Genomic DNA, 19,220 nt, shown 5'->3' with positions numbered 1-19,220 from the left:
CCTCCTTCTTCTTCTTCTTCTTCTTCTTCTTCTTCTTCTTCTTCTTCTTCTTCTTCTTCTTCTTCTTCTTCTTCTTTTCCTCTTGTTCTTCCTTCTCCTCTTCTATCTGTGTGAGTAGCCTTTCTCTCTTTCTCTTCTCCCTCTCCCCCTCTCTCTCCATGGTATCTGCCCTGGCCTCAGTCCTTGGGGCCAATGAACTCACCCAAGAGCAGCTTCCCAATAAACCTGCCTTTAGCCTAATCTAATCTGGCTTGAATTGGCTCATTTCAATGGTGGAGAAATAACCTATCAATGAAATCTAAAATTTAAATAGCAATGAGTTTGATATGAACTCTAGCCATCAACTACAAGCACAGAACCATACAAACAAAACCAACGTGAGCACTTAGGAAGGAATGCAGGAAGAACCAGCTCAGACTCACCAGAACTGAAGGGAGGATCTCATTGGCCAGTGAGCAGATGTGCCAGCCATGGGGCTTCTTGATGTCAAGATGACAGCTGACCACACAGGTACAGTGTTGAGATGATAGCCAGAGACAGGCTGGGCTCAGTGGCTCTGCCAACATATTTCAGTGCCTGTGGAGAAAGAACTAGAAGGGACTGTAGAAGGGGCCACAGGCAGAACAGTAGTTGGGTGATATAAAGAGAAAGCAAAGGACACCAAGACAGAAGAAATGAAGGCAAGACTTTTCAGAAGGAGTGGTTGAGCAGATGGGAGGAGCTCCAGGAAGACATTATCTAAGTAGAATTTGAGAAAAATGTAAAAGGAGCCTTTCTCTGTTTGCTGCTTTGTAATTTCCTTAATTCCAAACTCTTCATTTAAGGCCTAGTCTGCGGTGACAGGTTCTGTGCCCACAGACCAGAGGTCTGTCCTAGGCTGGGTCTAGCTATTGGCTTTAGAATTTACAGTAGGTTGCCCAGGCAGGATGCTTCACACTGTGGGATGTTAAGGTGAGGATGTGATTGAGCAGGGGAAAGAGCTGTGGTCTAGCATACCTGCCTGGCCACCCAGAGGCACAGAAGCAGCCTCTCAGAAACCTCTCTGGATGAAGGAAGCACCACGACATCACCGATAGGGTCTGGCTCATCCTCGCCTCCAGCTCTCCAGCATCTGGTCCAGTGTCGGACACTAAATCCGTGAACAAATACGGAGACAGCCACCACTTTTCAGTTGGTCCTCACCCCAAGGTGAAACCTGAGAGGCAGAGAGAAGCAACGGGGATATGAACATCTGGTGTTTCTTGTGTGTGCATTCAATCTGGATGATTTCCAAGAAGTCTCAGGGAAGAGACGCAGAATGGGTGCATAGAAAGAATGGATATGGTTTTAGTCACCCTCACATCTAGAATTAAAGTCTAGAAAAATCTTTCTAGTAATAAGAACACTACTAAAATGGAATTTGTTAGGAGACCTCTGGCCCCAGTCTTTGGAGCATGGAAACAATCTGTCAGGCGGTGTGTCGAGATGCGGAGAGCAGTAATTCCAGAGGTCAATCCAAGTGCAAGATCTGTCATTCTTCAGAATGATGCTACACATTACATAATCTGTCTCTAATCACTGGACAATTAAACGCTAGCACATCCATGAAATCCAGAATTTCAATCTGAAAGCCACTGACATGAACAGAATCACCAGGTTGCCTCTAGCAGTCTTGTAGCTGTCAGGAAAGCCACATTTTGGCATTTTGGCATTTCAACAATGGTCCGAATGAATGTCCATCACCGTGGCTACAATCTGACTCCTCTCTACAGGCCTGGCCTCAGTCCTCCATTGTGAGTACAGTTCTGCTGTCCCTTTGGGGTTAGCTTTGCTTTGACGTGACCCATAAGGAAATAAAATGTGGGCACATGAATGTGTACGCACACATACAGCAGTCCACACACACACACATGTGCAAACGTTTGCTTGCTTATAGAGCTATTTAAAATCATGTCTGATATATGAAAATATTGACTGACAGGACAGATAAGCTTCTTATTCTTTACCTTTTATCTGGGCCTGGATTGTTGGTCATTTGCAGTTAGAAGACATTTATGTAGACATTTATATATAAACTATATCTTCCTAGGTATATGATCTGCTGGATTTACATTTTTTAATTAAAATGTAATTAAGACATCTCCCTCTTCCCTTTTCTATCTCCAACCCCTCTCATGTCCCACCCCTTACTCCCTCTCAAGTTGATATTGATAGATCTTTTTAAAAATTTTTATTTATATATTATGATATCTATATATATATACATATATATGTATATATACATATGTGTGTATATATATATATACACACACACATGTATAAATATATAAACATAACCTGCTGAGTCCATTTGCTGTTATTGAGTATATTTGATTTCAGGAATGACCACTTGGTATTGAATAACTAGTTAGGCAGAATCATCTCTAAGAAGGACCAGTTCTCTTGCTCTGAGTATTCCTAAGTTACCCATAGCTCTTCATTTGGGGGTGGGTCCTGTAAGATTTCCCCCTTCCAGATAAGCACATGACTATTGGACTGTATTCATTCAGGCCTTGTTTAAGTGGCCATATTGCCAAGGTACTATAGATGTCTGTTTCTAAGAAATATAATTTCACACCAGACTTCTGGCCCCCTGGTTCTTAGAATCTTTCCATGCCCTCTTCAAAGATATTCCCTGAGTCTTAGATCCAAGAGTCATTCACTGTATTTTGACCATTTGTGGCTTCCTATGATGGTCTCTATCAGCTGCAAAGAAAAGTTTCTTTGATGAAGGGTGAGAGCTATAGTTATCTATGGGTATAAGGATTCTTTTTAGAAGACGAGAATTATTCTGGTCTAGTCAAGTGGAAGTCGTAGTTTCCCCGCTAAGATCTATGATTTTCCTAGCCCTGAGTAGTTGACTAGGTTTCTAGTACCAGGCCTGGTTTCCCTCTTGTTAGGTAAGCCTTAAATCTAATTAGGTATTCATTGGTTACTGCCAAGATGTGACTGCCACTATTGTACTTTTAGGAATGTCTTTGCATGCTGGTCATTGTTGTGGTTCCTAGGCATAACAGCTGAGTAAAACTGTCATTTACTACCCTCCCTTGGCAGCTTTTCTTGTTTCTACCAACCAAGTATCTGTTGCTAAATCTCTCGCTTGTCATTTGAAGTATTTCTGGTGCACAGTACCTTTCTTCTCTTTGTGGGATGAGGGTGACACGATGTACCTCTCTGTGTTCCAGGAGCAGTAAAAGCAATAAAAGCAGGAAAATCATTACCTTCTAGTCAAGAAAGTGGTACCCTGGCCAGAGCAGAGACCTAACATTCCTGAGGGATGCCCCCTTAGCCAGGTGATCGACCTGCCCAGCCGGGACATAACAACTCCGCCCGGGCCAAGGCCTCACTCTCTTTATCTGAAGGAGATCATTTTCTCCTTGTGGCCATTCCTGCCTTTGTAAAATGTGGAGATGGTCTCACACATTTCTTAGATGTTCCTATTTTTCTTTCCATTTCAATTTGGCAAGTTTCTTTTGACTTTCCTTCAAACTTCTGTCCATCAAAGGCGTCCTTTTTTCTGTCACAGTACTTGACTCCTTAGCAACCACCTCTACAGTGCCACATCTGTTCCTGTGTGCAATCCCGGTTTCATTAGTACCCTTGATATATTCATCTTTGTTTAAATTTCCTACTTGTTAACCCCACAATCAGTGCCCTGCCTGAATCAGTGTCTCCTGTTTGTCTTGTCTCTCTGTGCTGTGTTTTCCATTGCCTGTTAGCGTGGCTTTGATTAATTTTTTTGCTGAAACATGGACATGGTATTTGGGGAACAGGGAATGGAAGCATCTAGGCCTTTGGTGTGATGATATGTGTTAAACTGCTGAAGATTCAGGCTATGATTAATCAGTGTGGGTTGTGCCGGCTAGTGGCATAGTTTTCAGATTCCTCTCTCATATTCTGGTTGTTGTTGTTGTTGTTTGTTTGTTTGTTTGTTTTTGTTTTTGTTTTGTCTCCTTTCTCTTTTGGCGAGGGAACTGGATGGAACCCAAGGTCCCATGCATGATAACAAGTGCTCTACCACTATTCAGCCTTATCTCCAGCCCCCCTCTGGGATTGCTTTCTCTTCTGTATAATTCTACTCTTGCAGCAGGAATCTACTGTTAGTCTCCTAGAATTCTGTTAGTAATGTAATATTCTGTGAATTATGTGCATGGATTATAATTCTCCAGCTTTGCATCTGTCTCTCAGTCTCTGAAAATGGCTGTTACTTGAGAATGTAACCTTGAAAATAGCTTGTGATATCCAGTCCTTACCCATGGATTCACAGGAAGCCTTCACTCTTGCAGACTGCCCCACCCCTACCTAAGCCCATGTAGAGACAGGCAGGCTAGGGAAATAGAGCCGTCTGCATCCTTTCCCTAAAGAGGAGACTTTTGTTATGAAGAGCCACAGATCCTCAGAAACCCCTGGGAGTACAGACCAGAGAAATCCATAGGTGACTGACTGGTCTCCAGAATGTTTCTTTTTTTTTTTTTTTTTTTTTTTTTGGTTTTTCGAGACAGGGTTTCTCTTTGTAGACCAGGCTGGCCTCGAACTCAGAAATCCGCCTGCCTCTGCCTCCCGAGTGCTGGGATTAAAGGCGTGCGCCACCACGCCCGGCTGTCCAGAATGTTTCTTACCCCTAGCTACTCTACCCTACCGCTGGGGCAGATCAGAATCAACAGCTAATCCTGCCTATAAGGTTATGACCCTGGTTGGTATATCTGGCCTGTCTGTCCAAATGGTAAGAGGTGTCTTACTCAGTGACATCAGTTCTCCTATGGGCCTAAGAGAAGTGGTTAATATTTGGTTTTTTGAGACCATTCTTCTTGTAAGAATGAAGTTCTAACTCCTTACATGTCAGAACTGGGGTACAAGAAGCCCCACCATTGCTGCTTTGCATGATGGATGATATTGTGATTCTGTCGACAGCTGCTTCCCCTTTGAAGACAAAAACTGTTCTAAGATAAGTAGCTTTAGCTATGGGAACATCGTTAATGGTGTTAGCAATAATTGTGCTTGCTTGCCTTTTTTTTTTTCATATCATGTTGCCAAAGCATCTTCCTTTCTTTTATATGCATTCAAAACACCACTTCAAAGCAAATATTATGATAAAGAAACTGATGCTTACATTAGCATATTCATCCAGATGCATATCCAACCATCTACAGAAAACAAAGTAGCTGGTACAAAACTCCAGTCAGGCCAAAACTTGGTACAGAGCGATGAAGCCCCCAATTTTGATGTCTTCTTGTAATGTGTATCTCTATTTACTGTGTCGAGTGGCCATAGACTATTCTTTTCCGAAAATTAAATGAAAGAAAAAGTCAAGAGGAAGTGGACAGCAACTGTACTGTGGGCTGGATTTCTAAGGAGGAACATTGAAATACACTGTTGAACAAATTCGGTTGTAGATATGGAGGAGGAGGAAGGAAGGAGAAGCTGGGCCTTTGAGGAGCTGAAGACAGTTGCAATGCATGAAAAGCGAGTAGTAGATTGAGACCCACCCCACATTTTCCCTCTTTCGACAACTCCCTCCCATTTTTTTTCTGTCTCCCATTAACCTAAATAAGATGTGGAAAGAAGACCTGATAATTTGTGAGTTTATCTTGGGAATGGCAGAGTGCTGTCTTAAAAACACGTATGTCATAACTAACGAGCATGTTAGAAGGGATTGAGGCAAGGAGAAGATCAAGAGGCAAAACAGGGAGAGTCATAGAAGACACTAAGCCTTGGTCACAAGGATCACTAAGCAGCCACGCAGTCCACGCTTGGCAGGCAGCTGCTGAGCACACAGCTCTTTGCAGGCTCCTGGTGACCTTGTGTAAGATGAAAGGCCTAGCAGTTTCTTTGTATTTCTTGCTATAGGGCATGCATCTCGTCCTTCAAAACTTTCTCTCCTTGTAGTATTTTAGTTGGAACTTGACCCAATTTTACCCAAACAAAATGTCACATACACACCCTACACTGAGACTCTGTGTGCCTGTCATACATTGCTAGGTTTGGGGGTTTTAAGCTCCATCTTTACACTAAGTCTGTACCTGTCACTTCCCTGATTTATGTCCCCTCGCTGGTCACAGCCGATGGGTATTGCTCCGTGCATGTCACTAATACCTCGACTCTAGCCACTTCTCAATATATGCTATACCCATCCTTGTGTGTTGGAGTTTGTGACACCTCGCAGGTGTTAAAGGTAATTGTTAGGTCTTCAGGATGTTTATCTTTGAGCTATCACTGACATCAATCCTTGTGCCTTAAGAGAGCCCCAGAATATAAATTCTGAAGATGAGCTAATTTCAAATTCTGTTTCTCGTTTTATCTAGCATAAAAATAAGTGAAGACCATTTTTCTTTTCAATTTTGGGTGATGTCAACTACGGCGTATAAAGGAGGAAAGGGACTGTAGAGCCTTTAGATTAGACAGAGTACTTCTATGATTTCATTTTTAAGTCTAGATGTAAACTGAGGTTCGCATGTTTTACACTTATATAACTAAAAGGCCAAAGTAAAACCTTGTAAGCTGAATGCAGATGAGACTATAAGACCAGAGCAAGCAAACTGTTCATTTACTATCACAAGCGCTGCTGTTCCACTGACGCTGAGCAGTCATTTCTGGATTGCTGTTCCGATGAACATCTAAAGACTTGATTGGCAGTGCAGCTGCCTCCCTCTCCATCTCCACCTGCCTCCGCTGAGCTATGGACCACCCCTGGTTTTCCATCCCTTCTCCCTTAGCCGCTTTTCATTCCCTCAGCGCAGCCCCTGGGACTGTAAAGCCTCCATGATGGCACATCTCTGGTGTCCTAGCCACCTCTGTTTCCATCACCATTTCAGAAAACTAAGCCATTGCTCCTCTCCTGAAGAGCTCCGAAGTAGGAAGACTGGCGTGTGGCTGATGAGTTTCCATAGCACTTCTCAGCTACGCTGCCAATCAAACAACACATGCGCCTCAGCTAGCTCTTCAGAGGCTCATCAGAACAGCAACCCAGAAAGGAGAAGCCCTGCGAGCAGAGCCTTCCTCACTTGCAAGGCTCCTCTGCCTCCTGCTACAGAACCCACTCAGCTCTCCCTCCGAGAAGTCAAACTGCCTCCTCCATGGTATTAGATATGACGTTGACAATTAATTTATTATGTTTTCCACCAAAATATTTGCCTCCGGACACTCATTCATTTTCTTTAATTAAAAAAAAAAAAAGTCACTGGTACTAACTCAGTGAATGTTTATAAACCACCTCCTCACTGTAAAGTGTTGCATAATACCCAAGACTGAATGAGTATCAGTGCTGGCCACAGAAATTCAGGACCGGAACTGACCCAAGTATATTACTAAGGCATCTCAGAAAAACCAGTAGGATACACAAGTGGAGGTCACTATATTAGTCAGGTTTCTCATGCGCCACGCGAGCGTGCACACACAGACACACACACACACACACAGGATTTATTGCATGGCTTATAGGATGTCCTCTGGATAAACCAACAATGACTGCCTCATACCAGAGAGGCTAAAAATTTGCTCAGACCTTAAGGCAGAGTATCTCAGTATTTCCAGTGTGGTCTTCCGTTCACGTTGGAAGCTTGTAGAAGTAGGTTTTAATACCACTGAAGGAACGCAGCAGCCACAGGAGAGATGGAGTTTTGAGAAAAGGTGAGGGCAAGCAGGTAGAGAGCAGAGGCTTCCCTTTTCCCTGTCCTTGGCTCTGAGCTGTGACTGGAAGGTGTTCTTCACGGTTACAGAAGGCCTTCCTGCTACAGATAACCTAGAGGAGAAAGTCCTTCACAGAATGGCCCGGTGGGGTGTGTTTTAACTGATCCAAAATCCAGCCAGGTCAGCAATGAGGATTAGCATGCACAAACACATCTGGGAGAGGATCTGCTGGAATTGATGCACATGGGATGCACATGGGATGCACATGGGATGCACATGGGATGCACATGGGAAGCACATGGGATGCACATGGGAAGCACATGGGATGCACATGGGAAGCCAAGAAGTCTCAACCTTCCCTCTCAGGCCAGAGAACCAGGAAGGAGGTATATAATTCACCCTGGGAACAAAGGAGAAAGGATTAGGGGCAGGGGATGATACAAGCTCCACATCAAAGGACCAAAGACCAGGGGCTCTGAGATCTGAGGGCAAAAAAAGGAGCATGCACCAGGTTCAAAAGGCCCCAGCCTGCCCCACCACCTTCTGCTGCTCAGGTCCAGTGCCCTGGATGGGCTGTGATGCGCACTCAAGAGGGGAGGACAGAGGATCTGTGTTCAACCTGGTTGGCTTCAGACACCAGGACCAGGGACCGAGGTGCATATTTTACACACTAAAGCAGAGCTGGCCTCCGGGTTCTTCCAGCATCTCTCAATTCCTACCTGGCACACCCTGCCCCCAACCTTGAATTTTCCAGCCCAGGAGCTGGGCGGCCCTTCCCAGAGGCTCTTCCCTACATTGTCCAGACATTTTGGTCTCTCTCACACTTCTCCTTCTCTTCACTCTCTGCACATGTACCCTTTCTCTGTTTCGCTTCCCCCTCCCCACCTCCTCTCTCCCCATGGCAACCCTCCTGGCCTCCTTCCTTAGGCCCAGTGAACTTGCCTGCCTGAGAGCACCTTCCCAACAAGCCTGCATCTAATATAATCTAATCTTGCTTTAATTGGCTCACTTCACAGGTAGAGAAATAAACTATCTCAACCCTCCAACTCAAATGCTAGAAACATCCCATTTTTCTTCCTCTCTAGGTATCACCTTGGCCAGTCAAGTTGACACATAGAATTATCATCACACTAAATTCCCTTTATTATCCCATGTCAATATTCAGCTCTATGTGGACACCTTTCTTCACTAGCCTATACTGTAATTCCGTCCTACCTTGGAGAACACTTGTTCGCCAATGTGCAGGCAAATCGTGTCATTCCTTAACCTGCCCTCATCCAGAAACCCTCTCAATCCCTTCTGCTTTTCTTTCTTCCTGATACGCGCAGTGAAGGAGAATTGTCTCAGTGGCTTCTTTGATGGGTTCCACACATGATCCAATTTCCTGAATGGAAATGTCAATGAATTTATGCTATCTATGGGGCTTATCTCAAAGGAACAGGTTTTTAATATCAAATTTGTTTCTGGAGTTAATATTATGAATGACTCTAACCTAACGCTGTGGAATAATTCCATTGAGAAGTTAGGGATGGAAGACGTTTTAGCTGATATGAAGCATTCACAGATGTGTACATGTATAAATGTAGTATGCATATAAGATTTATTTATGCCATTTTATGACTAAAGGAAGGCAATGGGAAATCCCAAAGACTGGGAGAACTTAAAGGTGAGTTTCTAAACCTCAACAGATCCTGCTAAGACAGGATGCCTCCATTCCTAAGTCTTAATGAGCAGAACCGAGGTCAGGAAACACTACTGGATCAGCACAAGAGAAACTAGAATTACCAACTGTCCCCTTCCAGCCCCACAGACTCCAGCTTTGTACCAGGGCACATTAATAAGTGCCAGAAGGACCATGGTATCCTAAGGCCAGGTCATAATCTTTATTCTTTGAGACAGGCCAGGCTGGATTCTCATACCGGCCTTTTCCTAAAGAATGACGGTCTGAGCCCAGGCAGAGGCCAACTCTGCTTTGAAGGTCTGGCTCCTTTGTGTTTGGTGAGACATGTGTCCTTGTCAGCATGGGTATCAACTGTTGGTAGTCACAATGCTATAGAAGAAAGGGACCACTGTACAGAATGACAGCGACATTTTTGTGATTCATTCTCCTCTCCCACAGCTGGCTGTCCCAACTCCCTGATTAAAGAGCTCCATCACTTCAGGATCCTTGGAGAAGAGCAGGTGAGTCATCCTTCCAAAGGCCGCATCATAGTCTCATGGAAGATAGACACTAATGAGACAGTTTGGACCCTCCCTGGGGAGGCAGCGTATGTCTCCTGACCCATGGCACCCTGAAATAGGAATGAAAGCCATGCCAGAGATACATGTGGGGACACGTTCCCCCTCCTCTAGCCATCAGACCTGACAGGTTATTAATTGGTACATCTGCTCCCTGCCAGAGCATTTCATCTCAAGACTGGAGTAGTAAGCAGGCCCTGCATAGTGGCACACGAACAAACAAATGCAGAGACAAATCATGCCTAAGGGATCAATAGGCACAGATACTCCTGATGCGTCTGTGAGTGGGTATGCCGGCTCCTGTACCCAGGGTGTTGCTTATACTTTATAGCAGCCACTCTATCTGCAAGTGACTAAAGCTACTTGCCATGCAAATGTGACCTGAGTTTGAGTCTCCAGGACCCATGTAAAGCCAGACACAATAGCTAATCCCAGTGTCTCTACAGCAGGACAAGGGGAACCTTCAAGCTAGCTTCAACAACCATGTGTGACAAAGGGACCCTGCCCCAAACAAGGGGAAATGTGAAAATTGACACTCAAAGTTGTCCTCTGGCCTCCAAATGTGTGTGTGTCCCCTCAAATCATGCACATGCACACATAGATGAACACAAAAACATTACAACAAAAATTAGTACAAATTTTGTAAATATATAATATGTATATAGTATTTGCATTCTATTAGGCATTACTAGTAATCTGAGAGTGATTTAAAGTACACTAGGGGGTGTGTATACATTGTTTCTAAATACTATTCCACCAATCTATGTAAGGAAGTGACTTGAGTATCCCCAATATTTTGTATTCAGTGAAACCAAGGGATAACTGAACCTCTCTTAATCCTTCTAGAAACCTACAGAGTCTATATCAGTATGTTAATCTTGGTGTTAAATTGCCCTTGCAATACTTACACTAAATAATTAACAGTTTTGGCTGGCCTAACTGGGAAGCTGCCGTTGAATCTTACTCTTTGCCAACCCTAACCAATTCCAAAGGCAACTGGAATTGCATTGACTCCATTTGCCAATGGATTCTGGGTTGTAGTTTGGTTTGTTATGTGTCTAAGCTTCCTTACTTGTTGCTATGCTAAGACACCCCTGTAAAAAGCAACTCAAGAGACAAAGGGTTTGTTCTGCCCCTCTGTTCCAGGGTAAAGGAAGGTAAGTGATGGAGACTGAAGCTGAAAGTGTCTGCTCAGGTCACATCCAGTCAGGAAGCACGGAGGGGTGACTGTTTCCTGCTGCTCAGCTCTCCTTCTCCACTCACACAGGCCAGGGAATGATTCTGCCCACAGTGGGCGTGGCTTCCCACCTCATTCCTTGTAACAAAGATACCCCCTCACAGGCATGTGCTAAGACCCATCTTCTGAGTGGCTCTAGAACTCATCAAGTTGACAGTGAAGTCAACCATCACAGTATGCGTATATGGCAAAGCACCATTGCCCGTTACTGAGATGAGATTAAAACCAGAAAAGGCCAGGGAAAGATAAGCAATTGGGGTCTTTTCCACATCATTGAGTTAGAAAGTCACAGTGTGCCTCCTTGATTCCTTATAGTGTAAGCTTCTAGAATTGCAGATATAAATGTTCACTCAAGTCCAAGCTACATCTCCCTACATTACAGGCATGAGTTGTTACCTGGATCCTCCATGCATTCATCTGCACAATAACCTCACAGCTATTTTTATTGAGAACCTTAGACTTCTTGAAAGAACTTGTTACCCGAGTGCTCTGTTCAGATAATGGAGCCTTCTCTCTAACTTACACCAATGTTTGCAAATTGTTTCCATATTTATTTCAGACTCACTGTGTAATTAATAGGAAAAGAAGCTAACTGTAATAATCTTCTTAGATTTGCATGCAAGTTGAGCCACTTTGCATTCTCCTAAAATTTAATCAAGCAATAATCAAAATTAATATTGCCCTGATTAGTTATGGCAATATAGTAAGTACATCACTGTAATATTGATGTCTATGTCCTAGAAAACCCAAACTTTCTTCCTTCTCTCATTACATTCCAAGGAAGATGGGAAAGAATATAATGAGCACCTACTGTATACTAAGAATTTCAGCACCTACTGAGTGCTAGGAATCATTTTAGGTTATAATGGATAGAAGCGCAAAAAAAAAAAAAAAAAAAAAAAAAAGGAATTCCCATAAGAATCACGTTAGGCTGGGAAAGTAAGTTCTGTTATGTAGACATAGACATGTTCTGGCTAAGTTAGGATGAGGGCAGAAACAGTGAAGCTACTGAATTGGGATGGATAACCACTAGGCTCATCTGGAACCTTCACTGCAGAAAACTTGGAGGGCAATCGTGAGCTAGCCATGGAAGAACTGGGAGGAGAATGAGAGAAGGGAGGAGCCAGAAGCCAATGGGGAAAGAGTGGTAGAGCACAGTATATGCAGCCTGGTGTCTAGGAATGAATGCTGATGAGTGGGCTAGAGGAGAAGAGGAGACAGGATGTCCTTGGGCCTTGCCATCGAGAGTCAATAGGGGAGACTATGAAAAATATGAAAAGGTACTTATGGAGAAGGAGCTGTAGTCTTGAGACATGGGACAAGTCTCAGAGGTTGAGGCAGCTGAAAGATGGTGGGGCGCAGGGAGGGGCAGTGTGCACAAAGCCTTCCTTGTGGGAAGTTCAGGGTCACTAAGAACAGATGACATGCACTTTCTGGACTTCCTCCATGACTGATATAAACAGGGCAGATCAGTAGGGAACAGTGACATTTTAATGAAACACAAGACCAGCAGCATCTCACACAGGTCACAGTGAGGCTCTGGAGAAGAAGCAAGTCTATTTCTACAGGGGTGTGATGGCTCTTGGGAACTAGGGACACTCTCTAGATTTCCTATGTGCTCCAGGCAGCATACAGTGGGTAACAAGATGAAACCTACATACAAATGTGTGTCACGTTGTCCTCAGAGAAATCACTTGGTCTCAGAAACCTGGGTTTTCCTTCTTACAGGAAGAAAAATGTTGAGACATTTCCCAGTGTTTCTGTAACAAGCAGGATTGCGTGTTTCTGGTTGTAACTATTGTTTACATCCGCCAATACAATCAAGTACCAGCAACAGAGTAGACCTTAAAATAAACCTAGGTCCATCTAACACACAACTTGATAGGGCTGACACAGATCCTGGGTCCTGACTGCATCCAGGGCTTCATGAGACACATACAAGCCAACTATTACTTCTTCCTGTGTGACTTTTTTCTATTTTCATCAGTCTTTACTGGGCATTTTGAGATTTGGATTAAAAATGAATCACTAGGTGTCTTAGTTACAGTCTCCACTGCTGAGAAGAGACACCATGACCAAGACTACTCTCATAAGGGACATTTAATTGGGGATGGCTTATAGAGTCAGAGGTTCAGTCCATTATCATCATGGCAGGAAGCATGGCAGCATCCAGGCAGACACAGTACTCAAGAAGGAGCCAAGAGTTCTACATCTTGATCTGAAGGCAGTCAGAAGACTGGCATTCTCTGGCAGCTAGGAAGAAGCTCTTTTTGCCCGCCCCCCCACAGTGACATACTTCCTCCAACAAGGACACACCTATTCAAACGAGGCCATACCTCCTAATAGTGCCACTCCCTGGGCCAAGCATATTCAAACCACCACACTAGGTTGAGAAGACAGTGCAGTTGATAGATTGCTTGCCACTGAAGCTCAAAAAGCCAAGTTCAGTCCCCAGAACTCAGATAAAGAAAGCTGGGTGTGGTGACATTCACCTAAAATCCAGGTGCTGGGTGGCATGGAGGCATAGACAGGAGGATCTGGCACCACTGGCCATCTAGTCTACACTCCAGGCCAGTGAGGGAACATGTTTCAAAATACAAGGTAGATGGAATCCTGAGGCAGGTATTGACCTGAGCTTGATTTCTGGCTTCCACATGCTAGCACATACCTATATACATATACAAACATGAAAACACATGTACATGTAAACATGTACACACATAAACATGCACACATGTATACACATAAATATGCACACATGTATACACATAAACATGCACACACATATACACATAAATATGCACACATGTACACGCGTAAACATGCATGCATATCACACATGTATACATGCACACATGTACATACAAACACACATATATGCATGTATGTACATACTCATATGCATACACATGTTCACACACAAATGTGCATACACAAATGTGCATATACAAATCTACAAAATAATCACTAAGTTCTATTAACCATTCCCTTCTGAAATAAAAGATTTAGAATAATTTAAACTTTAATTTTCTTTTATTTTTTTGTGTTTTGTTTTGTTTTGTTTTTCGAGACAGGGTTCCTCTGTGTAGCACTGGCTGTCCTGGAACTCACTTTGTAGACCAGGCTGGCCTTGAACTCAAAAATCCACCTGCCTCTGCCTCCCAAGTGCTGGGATTAAAGGCGTGTGCCACCACTGCCTGGCTCAATTTTTTAATTTATTGTCTTTTACCTGTGTGTATAACTATGTGCCATGTCCATGCAATGCCCACAGAGAACAGAAGGAAGGCATCAAATCCCCTGGAACTGGAGTCACAGATGGTTCTGAGCCACCATGTGGGTGCTGAGACTCAAGCTTAGATCCTCTGCAAGAGCAGTCGGTGCTATTAACCTCTAAGTCATCTCTCCAGCTCCTGATACATTTATTTTGGCTTCTTGTTCTTTTTCTGATTTATGCTCACAGTTCAGTCTTAGAGACTCAGCCACTGGACAAGGATTTTTAAACATCGCAGATGAATAGAGTGACTATAAAATTGGATTTGAGTCCCAAAGCAGGTATCAATTGTGAAACACTTGAGGTCTGGAGAGTCCTCCGAAGGTCTGCCTTTCAGGTGCCGGTGAGTTGCAGCTGCAGGAAGGAAGGCAACTTGTGTTGGTTTCCTGAGAGTGGACCTGCTTTACTCTCAAGCCTACCATCCCTGACCAGTGGAAGGGAAATGGGACATGAGCAGATTGGGAAGAAAGTAAAGAAAACATGCCACTAGAGGACCAACATAGCACCAAACAAGGGACATTTACACCTCCACCTGATGTGTGTGATCAGTGTGGAAATTGTGATGGATGACTAAGAAATCAACTGCATCATTTCAACGGAGAGCAACGAATACATGTGTGCATGTTTTTGTGTGTACATGTGTACATGTTTATGTGTATACATGTGTGCATGTTTATGTGTGTATGTGTGTGCATGTTTATGTGTGTACATGTTTACATGTACATGTGTTTTCAGTGGGCCCATGCTTGTGTCAGTTACTTCCCTATTGCTCTGATAAAACACATGACCTAGGCAACTTACAGAAGGGTTTATTTGAGGCTTGCAGTTTCAGAGGGATAGGAGTTCATGTGTGTCATGGTAAGTAGCATAACATCTATGGGACAGGCAGGGTGGCATGGCATTGGAGCAATAGCTGAGAGCTTACATCTTGATCCACAGCACAAAGCAGAGAGAAGGAGCAGTGAGAATTGCAAGGATCTTTTGAAACTCCAAAACCTACCCTCCCAATGACACACCTCCTCCAGTATGGCCACACCCACCCCAACAAGGCCACACCTCCTCCCATGTAGTCATACCTCCTAATCCTTCCCAAACTGGTCTACTAACTGAGGGCAAAGTACTCAAATATATGAGACTATGGGAGCCACTCTCATTCAAAGTACCACAAGGCCCAAGGTGGAAGACACATTACTAAGCCTAGGGTTTTCCCCAGAGTTCTTGAGCAAACAGGGCTGTGGATATCTATGTTTTCTAGGCAGCATTTATGGTGATGGATAATGAAAATCTAAGTCAGACTGGTAATTAAATTTGAAGAGGACAAGGGGAAATGTGAGACCCAATAATCAAAAGACCCCCTGAGGTTGAATTAAGTCATGTGCATATCTTGATTTAAAAGTTTAGAAAAATAGAGGATGCTCCTTGGGAGGGAAGTACTAAGAGTTGGTCCCTCCTCTTGAGGAGATAAGGCCTAAAGAGAACTATGGGAAACATCACAGAGATGATGAGATCAGCCTGAAAGAGCACATCAGTAAATGGTTCACCAAACAGGAAGGAGTTCAAGTTCCCTAGAATAACCACAAAGCCAAGAGCTGAGCTTGCAGACTGAGCCAGAGGCTATTCTTCCAAGAGTGAAGGGCTGTATCCAGCATCCACTCACAAGGACAGTAGTGGAAAGGAAAAGGTAAGAAAGAGGCTGCACAGGGCTCCAGGAAATCTATAAGACTGAGGGAGATGGAAGAGTTTGGGGTAAGTCAAGAAAAGGGGGAACATTTTAAGAAGCTGACTACACAGGACAGTTTGTTTCTCATGAATCAGGATCACAAGGAAAGATGGAGGAGAGAGGGGAAGAGCCAAAATTGATGCATGCTGGAGAATGGTTAATGGCACTGAAGATTGTGACAGTAACAGCAGACACACACCAAAAGTCAGCATTCAGCAGGGCACAATGTAAGGAGTGGGGCAGATGCCCTCTGATGATCTCTGCAGGAAAACACATGTTCCTCTGAACCACCCGCATCTCTCACCGAAGAAGGCCCCTTCACACTACAGGCTGGCTCACATTCAAGGGTAGGTCACAGTAGATACAAGACCATCTAGATAAGACCAGGAAAATCATTATAAAAACCTCTGAGTCATTCAGGTTCTGATGGGTTCATTAACTAAGTGTTCGCTGGAATGAACCTGTTCCAGTGTCTCACCCAGGGCCTTACACAACACTTGTGAACAAGGGGCACCCAGCAGCTCCCTTCTACCGGCCTCTAAGCCCCCTGGAAACCTTCAGGCCTGCCTCAGCACTGAATCAAGAGACATATTCTGAAATGAAGGGAGAACTATGAACATCCTCAACTGGGAGGACAGGGAGACAGAGAAAGGAAGGTGGGGTCAGCCATAAGGACCACAGCACGTTCTGAGAAAATCAGAGCCAAATTCTACTTCTCTACAGGGTGGGGCTTAGACTTGCCAACTAACCTAATACTACTCCAAGCTTTTTCTCTGGAACAAAGGCAAAGGGAAACATATTGTATATAAAGGCAGCAGTGCAAGGGCTGTGCCCATCAAGACAGCTAGGAGCTCCTGCTTACAGAGTCTCAGCAAGTCACATCAGCTAAAAACCCTGGGGAGGAAGAGATCTTTCATGGTTCCTGCCTTCCTAGCCTTGTCTTCCCTGAAGACACCCTGCAGTTCTTAACAGAGCACAGAAGAAACAGAGAAGCTCGTCGTTTTCCACTTCCTCCCCTAAGATTCTACCACCCCCAGAAGTTGAGATACAAATTCTTGGCACCATCTCATTTCAAGTATCTGATGGGCTTCCTAAATGACAGTCCAGGATTCTGTCTGTCGCCCCCAGTCATTGCTCCGGCGTACACTGGTGTGCTTTCTCCTTGCATCCGATTCCTCCATCCTAATGATTGCTTTTCCTACTCAGTACACAAGGCCCAGCCCTTCCTCTAACCAATCCACTTCAGCAGCAGCCGACAGATGTCCAGGGATGCAAAGAACATTACTGGAAATGGCATAGAGAACAGGCTCAGCAGGTGACAGGAGCCAACACTGAGACCATCACTAACTCCCGCAGACTAACAACCTGCAAATGATGAAAAATTAGGAGGAGATTACAGACGATTTTAGGAGTACTTTTAAAAATAATAATAATAATAATCTTTTAATGCATATGGGAAAAATAGGGTATTCTCTGTATAGCAAGGGGAAATTTTTAGAAAATGTTACTGGTCTCTTACATAGTTGTTCTTGGCATTTTTAACCCAAGCAAGTAAACAATACGTGGGGTTTTGTTAGGTTTTAGTGAGTGACTAAGGAACAGTGAAAAAATGACTTTTGTTTGTTTGTATTCTCTTTTCACCAAAATGGAAAAAGGAAGGAAAATGGAGATACTGTGCCATGCCAAGTTCTAATGTTGACTTCAGACTGTGCATCCTTGTGACCTCAAGGCTTCACCCATCACTTCCTATGGGAAGGATTCAGCCAGTAGCCAAAGGGCTAGCACGGGTGTGTGGCACAGAGCACCAGTTCTTCTCCCAGTGATCCAGGGAGGGCGAGTGCCACACCCACCTACCCCAAGGACCACCCTCATACAGCTTCAGTTAACAGAAGCCAGAATCCATGCCAGAAGGCAAAAGAGGCCTAATAGCTGTATCTGAGTGCCCCCAAAAGGATGCTCTGGAAAACACCAGGACAGCACAAAACCAGTCTCCAAGCAGTTGCCTGGGGGCAGGCAGCTCCTGGATGGCTGACAAGGCCTGACTCACTTTCACAGAACATCTGCCAGCCTTACCCCATCCTGGTCTCAGCCTCCTTCCTCTGTTCTTAACATTTCTCTGACTTTTAAAAAAATCTAGATTTCCTTTCTTGCTTCACTTTCCCTGGGAAAGCATGCAAATTAAGCCCAAGAGTGAAACAGAAAACAGGAGGCCACAAAAGCACACTCTCTCCTAGCATGACCCCTCAGGCCATCACCCATGTTCTTTCATGGACTTAGCATGCAGTCAGTCAGTTAAAAAGAAGACAAAGGGAGATCACTGGCCCACATGGGGCTTGAGCCAGTGACCTCTGCCTCATTATGAAATGATAATCTGCTCAGCGTAACTCTTCTAACTGCCTTCAGGCCAACAAAATACAGGATCTGTTTCATCATACTATCCCATGACTCATTATTTAGAATCCTAAAACAAGATTTTGTTGAAACCCCAATGAGCCTGGTACTTTCAAATGAATACTTCTTCTTTTTTAAAAAAAGAAATCTATGAGAGTACACACAAAAAGATGGAACTTTTATTCCACAAATAAGGTAGAAAGCATAACAATAAGCTAAAATCTTACAGAGGTGAGGCATTCTAACAATACATCTGTCATTATGTTTCTATGAACTATGAGCAAATGATTTGTTATTTCCTTGGGTGAAGTGTCACATGCTTTCTTGGCATGATTATTTTTTTAAAAAAATGTTTTGCAAATATTATGTAATAAAATATAAATTATTTTAGACACAATAGTTGATCTCAATTATCAACTTGAGAGTTAGAATCACTGAGGGAAAGGACATGCCTGTGGGGGTGACTAAGATGAGAAGACCTGACCACTGTGGGCACCACCATTCCCTACACTGAGCACAAGTGTTCAGTACTCTCTTCTTGCTGACAGCAGACATAATATGATCAGCTGCTTCAAGCTCTTGCTGTTTTGACGTCCCCAGCATAATACACTTGAAACCGAGCCAAAATAAGCCCTTCCTTCTTTGGTTGCTTTTTTCCAGGTGTTTTGACAACAGGAAAAGTGAGATAGAAGTTATCTGTGAACTATCCACTTTATGGA

General features: G+C 43.8%; 1 protein-coding gene across 3 annotated transcripts in view; it reads left to right on the top strand.

The window, feature by feature from the left end:
• Prkn (parkin RBR E3 ubiquitin protein ligase) overlaps positions 1–19,220 on the top strand; it is a 1,182,118-nt gene that overhangs the window by 961,771 nt on the left and 201,127 nt on the right. For all 3 annotated transcript variants that reach the window (XM_021186390.2, XM_029471043.1, XM_021186389.2), the window contains one exon: positions 9,764–9,825. In XM_021186390.2, coding sequence (XP_021042049.1) covers positions 9,764–9,825 — 62 coding nt within the window. The remainder of the gene's footprint in view (positions 1–9,763; positions 9,826–19,220) is intronic.

The sequence above is a fragment of the Mus caroli genome, chromosome 17, assembly GCF_900094665.2.
Source record: "Mus caroli chromosome 17, CAROLI_EIJ_v1.1, whole genome shotgun sequence".
Lineage (NCBI taxonomy): Eukaryota > Metazoa > Chordata > Mammalia > Rodentia > Muridae > Mus > Mus caroli.
The sequence above is the reverse complement of the archived record's forward strand: the minus strand, read 5'-3'. Positions and strand labels throughout refer to the sequence as shown.